We start from the raw sequence: 7,087 nt of genomic DNA, 5'->3' as shown, positions 1-7,087 counted from the left end.
GAGTAGTATGACTGATAGTCACTCTGTAAGTGGAATGCTGGATGAAGCAGAGAGGTAAAGTCACTCTACAGGAGCACAGGGATGAAGGTTTGACTTAGAGTTTTTTATGCCCGTTATTGAGCAGCTCAGTCTGAAAATGCAAACCATGAAGAGTTCTGGTTATTTACATTTTAAATCACAAGTCAAATAGTCCTATGTGGCATGGTGACAGTTTCAGAAACCAGGCTGGCATAATTCAAAAAAGATGTTAAGGTTTAATACTGTACTTACATTTTTGTAAAGATAAAAATGTAAATACATGATAAATTACATGCATATTTTATTTTTTTTATTTTTTATCTGTGGAAATGGGTGAACAGTAGGTAGAAATACTCACATCTTCAGTATTTTAAACTATAAAGGCAGTCACATGAACACAGTTTGTCAAACATTTGTGAGACCATCTAGAGAAAAGTCAGTGGGCTACTGGTACATCAGATCTTCATAATCATGTAATGCTGATAGCTGCTATAGCTTAGAAAATTCTGAAAAATCACCCCAAAAACACCTCTCAAAGTTTTGTTTTACAATAATTATGAGCTGCATGAACTTAGCTGCTTCTTTGAGGCTTTGCTCCAAGAATTCTACTCAATGATCCACTTATAGGCACATCTGTGAATTATGAAATAATTAGTAATGTAAAAAAAAAAATCTCTTGATTTGGTCTGATGTTTCCTTTAAGTAGAAGTAGAGTGGAGCAGCCGTTATGTACAGTATAATGATAATATAATAATAATATAAAGATTAATAGAAATTTCTTATAGCCATAAACTGCATTTTAAACACTGAGAAACCCAATGGTGCACCTGATCTTGAGAATGGTGAGGGTGAAGACTAGATTGATGCCTACATTATTTCATATGCACTCTTAGGCTGATTTGGGATCCTGTTGTGCCTAACGGAAGTCTATTAAAGCAAACATGGTAAGACATTCTGATTAGATGGAATTACATTATCATGCCATTTTCCCCAAATATGGACAACCTCAGGATTTTGAAATGTGTAATGTGCATTTTCAGAAACTCTTGAGACTTATAGAACAATAATTGGAAAAAAAAAAACTGCCCTCAAGTCCATAAGAAAGCACAACCTAGATTAAAAGTGCTGGTATTCCCTTTTAAATTCTTCTTCATCCTCATGCTTCGGTTTGCCAAAGTGCCAAGTGCCAAGTTCCCACTTAATGCTCTAACTCTCTTTAAGCCTGATAGTACTCTTGAACTCCCTCTGAGCACTGCATTTACACAGGCGGCAGACTTCTGCTGTTTGTTGTTTTACTCTTTGAGCAGTCCAAGCTTTCTGAGAGCTTCTTTTCGATCAGTTCCCATTCCAGGCACCACCATCACAGTATATCCAACTGAGTTTGAGGGTTTTTGAGCTGCCGTGGTGGTTTTTTGCTGGCTCGGCTGCTGTGTTGTTTCCCAATTTAGGACAGTTTCCACCATTTCTGTGGCTGTTCATGGTAACAGAACGCTCCAGACCACCTGCACCCAATCCACTGGATTGAGGTGGATGTGATACAGATGCAGACTGTTGGTCACGTCTTGAGTAGTGATGGAAACTGGCACTGCTCTGCAGAGGCTTGTTCTTGGGCTCTGTGGGCACTTGAGAATAACAAAACGATGGGCTTCTTGATGGATTACCATTAGATGAACCCTTTGTAAATCTGTTTGGTGTTGGGTCCAAATAGGAGTGAGATTTAGATGAGGGTAGTGGGCCTACTGTCTCATTTTCTGGCTGCTGGTCTTTCAGGAGGCCAAGCTTCTGCAAAGCTTCCAGTCTCACCAGCTGGGGATCTTTTGCATGCTTGACACTATATGAAGAGTCTGGGGTTAATGAAGCTTCATTTTGTGTTTTCACAGCTATGTTGGCAGGGATCTTTTTTGGTTTAGGGGCCACAACTGGAGGACTTGTCTTAGACTTGAAAGACTCTGTGTTGGATCTGTCAGATCTTTGCAGGTTTCCGAGATTTGGGCCTTCCATTGTGGCGGGAAGGTGTTTCTCTAACTCTATTGTATGATCAACTGTGGGACACAAAGGGGTCTTCTTCGTGGAGGCACTCCTCCGCAGATGAACAAGTGCCTCATAGGACAGAGGTCCTCTTGGTACAGGCCCATCAGCTGTCCTACCTGAGAAGTCCCTGGGTTTCTTGGGAGGAGGTATCACAACATTAACCTCTAAAGGTACTGGTGGAGCAGCAGGTTTCTGGTTGTGTGTGTTACCAGGTTTGTTGTTGGAAGGAGTGAACTGAGGCTCGGAGCAGAGGTTCTTGTCTGGAGGAATGCCTGGTTTAATGCTGGGTACAGAACTGCTTGCCACAACAAAAGGTGTAGGAACCAGGTAGCTATGCATGAGTTTAGTTTTAGCATTTTCCTTGATGGGCTCTTTAGAGACATGTTTCTGTGGATCTGATATACAAACAAGCACATTAGTCACTGGAAATTAACACTCTTTGCCCTTCAAAGTATTTCATTGACTGATGTACAGCTAATTCTACATCTGTCCCTCAGAGATTAACTCACCATTCAGCTTGCTTTTGCTCATGGAGGCTGACAGGTCAGCCAGTTTGGTGACAAGGTTGCCAGGGCTGGGCAGTTGGTCAGGTTCATCATTGGACAGTCCACTATCCTCCTCAGTATCCAAAGACTCAATAGTCTCCTCTAAAAACATAAGACAGGCCTTCTCCTCAGCAGAAAGGTGCTCCAGACTATCATCGCTCTGTAATGTATAATAGAAATTAGGTATCGCAAAAGCAACATAAACTCTCTGAAAACTGAATAACAGAAGAATTGTCATTACTTTTACACAAGAATATTCAGGGCCTTAAACCCTTACCTCTAAATGGATAAGAAGCTATGAAATCAAATTCATCCCTTAGTTTTTATGTTTCAGCTCTTACCTATGCTATTTTGTCTTGATAATTCATGTAGTAGAGCTATACATATTATCAGATTCGGGAAGCTGAGGTCAGTAACTTACAAAGCCAGAATTGGCACTGACGACACTGTCACAGCTGCCAGCACTGTCCATGCCAATCATCGTCTCCAATTCAATGCCACCTGGCCAGGTATCACTTTTGGGCATCTTAGAGCCCTGCTTATCCAAGGTTAGTGGCACAGATTGTTGTGTTTCACTCTGTAAAAATGAAATAAATGGAAAGTTCAATTACAGTTTAAGTTGTTTCCTTATAGGTTGCATGAAAATAGAGCATTCAAGAGTACCATACCATAGTTTAAATACATTGTTTATACTTTGCCCCTGTGAATCATTTCTGCAGGTTTTTAGATGCCCTCTCTTCTAGTTTTGTATAGTATGAAATCTGTAGATTCCCTAAAGGACCGCAGTGATAATTTTCTTCTTTTGTGTTACCTAGTGCTAACCTTTCTAATCAGCATAAAAGGGTGTCCAGTTAACAAATAATGGAGGTTGTCTTTTAGCTGTAAGGGAATTTAGACTTTGACTTCCTCTATAATTGATGAATAAATGACAGTACAGACTGATTAAAAGTACATAGCTTGGAGTCAAGGAAGCTGCACAGTTGTTTGCAACAAATATACACAGACATTGAGAGGAAGGAAAACTAGCTGTTGTGTGTGACCAGTAGTCAGCACCACAGGGTCTGGACAGCTCCAGATCAGGCTGATCCGTGTTTACTGTTAGCTCAGGATTAAATATAAACAGTATAAGACATGTAAAGATAACACAGGACTAAAATTAGTCCTGGTTTTACTCTAATGTTATTAGCCTATACTGTAAGCATGATGTACATTGTAATTGGGAAAATTCAAAAGTGTTTAAAGAACACTCAAGAACTATTACAAGTGAAATGAAATGTCAAATAAGTTCTGTTTTCATGACGTAAACATTTCTTTACTCACAGGGACAGGTTTAGAATTGAACAGGATTGTACTGAAGTGTTATAAACTCTAACACCCAACACTTAAAAATCAAATGATAAAATTCACATTATTGTTTTCCCAACGTCCATATTTGCCTAGTGTTCCTCTAGGTCAGATTTTCTAACATAAGACACATGTTGAATACAACTGTGTTTTTAACTCCTAGCTCTGAGATGTTGAAGCTCCCGACAAGAACTTTTCAAAACAAATAACTTATGAGGAAAAATTTGTGATGGATAATCCAACTTGAGCCAGTCTTAAGACTCTTCAAGTTCATTTTCATACTGTACTGGCAGAATCTATGAGAACAGAATAGACTTTATTGCCAAGTAAGTTTGCGCATACAAGGAATTTGTCTTGGTATATTGGTGCTAAGGACAGTTATAGTAAAAGAAAAGAGTGAAGAGCAAGAAGCAAGAACTATATTTACAGGGAACATAAATATACATAATTAAAAAGTAAAGTGCAAAGTATAAAGTGTAAATTACCACTGACTGCCTGCAAATCCATCTACAATAGTATAGCATTCCTGGCAAATGGTCCAGAGCAATGAGAGTGGCTAATTGGCTAAAAACCATTGTAATGGCTGCACATGTTTATATGGACCAGTAATGTATGATTTATTAGACTATTTTCTAGATTTCTAAATGGCTCAGTCATTCACTCAGACCTATCATTTCACAGCCATTTAACATGCTGTGTAGCCCTGTGTAGCATGTCTCACATGCACACCAGCCTTCTGGTGCCTGTATAGCCTCAGTATGACAGCGTATCATAGCTTAGTCTGTTTCTGACAGATATCTAACTAGTCCTCTCTGCTGCATGTGACTCAGATTACTGCACACATGCCACTCCTAATCTTCCTCAGTGGGATCAGTTTCAGAGGGAGTGGAGGGCAGCAGTAATGATCTCCTGAAAGACATATGATATCCAGTTTGACCACGTTGTCTTACTTTAACAGTCTTGTACTAAGATATTTTTAATTTGGTCGTAGGTTCTTTCTCTGACATCAATTTTAGGTGATGAAATACAAAGAGAATGTAAATTGTAACACCACGATTAGGGATTTATTTCCTCCTGGGGATGCTAAATGTACGTGTCATTCTGGTACTGTAAGACACTTTGGATAAAAGCATCTTCCTAGTCATAGAGTTACTGTATACAGCTGATAGAAATTTAAGTTGTATAACAGCCATTTGAACATAGGATTTCTATTTATTTATAGGATAAACACATTTTACTTTTATGCTGCTATTGTAGAAAGAGCTGGAATTTTAGTATAAAGGAACTTCTGTCTGATCCTAGTGGCAAAAAAAAAAACAACTTTTGGATAAGTTTCAACACCTGAGAAGGAAGGGCTGCTAGGGAGGCACAAAAGCTCTCCTGTTCACTGTTCATGGTTTGCCATGTCATCCCATCCATCCCTGTGAATTTTAAAGCCCCTATAACCAGGCCAGTATGTAAATACCCCCATTTGTTCTGCTGCATGTAGGTCAGGATATGAATCTGAACAGTGGAAACTCTGAGATAACGTTTATTGTGTTTTAACCAGACACAATCTGGTTTGATCCAATGCTGATAACCACAGCAGCTGCTGTAGCCCAGGAATATAATTTAAGTAAATTTACACATTATTGTTACAGCATAAACTTAAAACCAATTCATTTTTGCCAATCATTTGTCTTCCCTGTTTAAGTAAGTATTATATATTTTCTCAGCTGTTAAATATGTTATTTGAGTGTTTTTCACCTCGTCAAAACAAAGCCTCAGACTAAACACTGTAGTTAATCATTAACTCCTGTAGGCCATTTCCAGTGAAAGGACATCTTAAACACTGATCAAAATGTTATCTCTATATGTACCAAGACAGTAGCAACTGCCATAAAAAGACACAACCATGTGACTCAGAAGTTGAGGCAACAAACTTAATAGCCATACCAAACTCCTTGGAACATTACACTCTGGCTCAATAGCATAGTTTTGCTTTGATTGAGGCTATAAAAGAGCAACTGTCCAATGATTTATTAGCCTTAATCCATTGTTTGAAACAGATTATGTAAATATAGATTGATCTAAATGTATAAGACTCTTTTTACTTCAGTCCCCCCAAAAAACCTGAAACTAGTCTGCAAATAATATCAATGCTGTCTGAACACTGTAAATATTCATAAATTACATCACCTATATGACACAAAATATAAAGATGAAGTCATAGATCATCATCATTATGTGGCAGTAGAAACTTAAAAACACAGGATTTTCAGGATATGAAAAATGTTCAGTTCAATTATAAATTATTTTAAGCTTGATACCATTTACTTAATGCTATAAACCTTTGTATTAACATCAGAAGAAACATGCGATTTAAACTAACCTACCTAACACGATGGCATGGTTTCAATTTAACTTAACTAGACTGAAGTTTTTCGGTGAAAATGACATTAGTCGACCACATACCTGGTCGACTCTCCGTGCATTGGTCAGTTATCCATCTTCTGCCTCTTGTGCAAGTGAAGACGCAGGGTGTGTGAGCGGCTCTGAGATACCTGCATGAAGGACTTTGTGCCCTAAGCTTTTAGCCAATCAGAGAGCGGCATTTTTCTTAAGACTCGCAAGCCCTCGTCGTCACTACCTGCACCATCAGTAATCTGCTAATCAGACAGTATCTCTGCCGCCTCAAACTCTCTCTGCTGACCGTAGACAGTGTGGTCAGGGTCGTTACTCCATTCATGAATAAATAATTAATTTACAATACAGTACAAAATTAATTGCTCATTACTCCCCAGGAATTAATTACTCTGAATTTCCAGTAGGATTCTCGTCACACTTCCACTCTCCTTTGTGACCACACACACTAGGGCTGCAACAAACAATGATTTGCTTGCTGAATCCATCAGTTGTTTTGACTTTAAATTGTCCAGAAATAATAAAGAAAAAGATATTTAGTTCACAATGATATAAGACAGAGAAAATCATTAAATGTGCAATCATTGGAACAAGTTATCGATTATCAAAACAATTTATCAGTTATCAGTTATATATGTCGTATATTTAAAGACTTTTAATTTTGTTTTCAAAAATATAACTTATTTTGCAATCTTAGTGTTAACCGTCCAGCTCCGGGGTCATGGCTGGTTCTAGGCAAACATATA

The 7,087-nt window shown here is 38.3% G+C and overlaps 1 protein-coding gene across 1 annotated transcript; it reads right to left on the bottom strand.

Moving 5' to 3' along the window:
* Positions 1 to 410: 410 nt before the first annotated feature.
* Positions 411 to 6,483, bottom strand: LOC108890521 (specifically androgen-regulated gene protein). The gene is made up of 4 exons (XM_018687393.2): positions 6,393 to 6,483; positions 3,016 to 3,171; positions 2,559 to 2,754; positions 411 to 2,444 (listed from the first exon to the last, which is right to left on the bottom strand). Exons 2-4 carry the CDS (start codon positions 3,118 to 3,120, stop codon positions 1,354 to 1,356), a joined length of 1,392 nt encoding a protein of 463 aa, XP_018542909.1. The 5' UTR covers positions 3,121 to 3,171; positions 6,393 to 6,483; the 3' UTR covers positions 411 to 1,353.
* Positions 6,484 to 7,087: the final 604 nt, after the last annotated feature.

The sequence above is a fragment of the Lates calcarifer genome, unplaced genomic scaffold (genome assembly GCF_001640805.2).
Source record: "Lates calcarifer isolate ASB-BC8 unplaced genomic scaffold, TLL_Latcal_v3 _unitig_1781_quiver_2658, whole genome shotgun sequence".
NCBI lineage: Eukaryota > Metazoa > Chordata > Actinopteri > Centropomidae > Lates > Lates calcarifer.
Note: the sequence above shows the minus strand (reverse complement) of the source record. Positions and strands in the feature narration are given on the sequence as shown.

Bases quoted from the DNA above. Each gene is read 5' to 3' on its own strand.
- LOC108890521 (XM_018687393.2), bottom strand. From the start codon at position 3,120: ATGCCCAAAAGTGATACCTGGCCAGGTGGCATTGAATTGGAGACGATG. The intron at 2,755-3,015 runs GTAAGTTACTGA...TATACATTACAG, and splicing joins TCAGTGCCAATTCTGGCTTT to AGCGATGATAGTCTGGAGCA. The intron at 2,445-2,558 runs GTGAGTTAATCT...TTTGTATATCAG, and splicing joins GAGCAAAAGCAAGCTGAATG to ATCCACAGAAACATGTCTCT.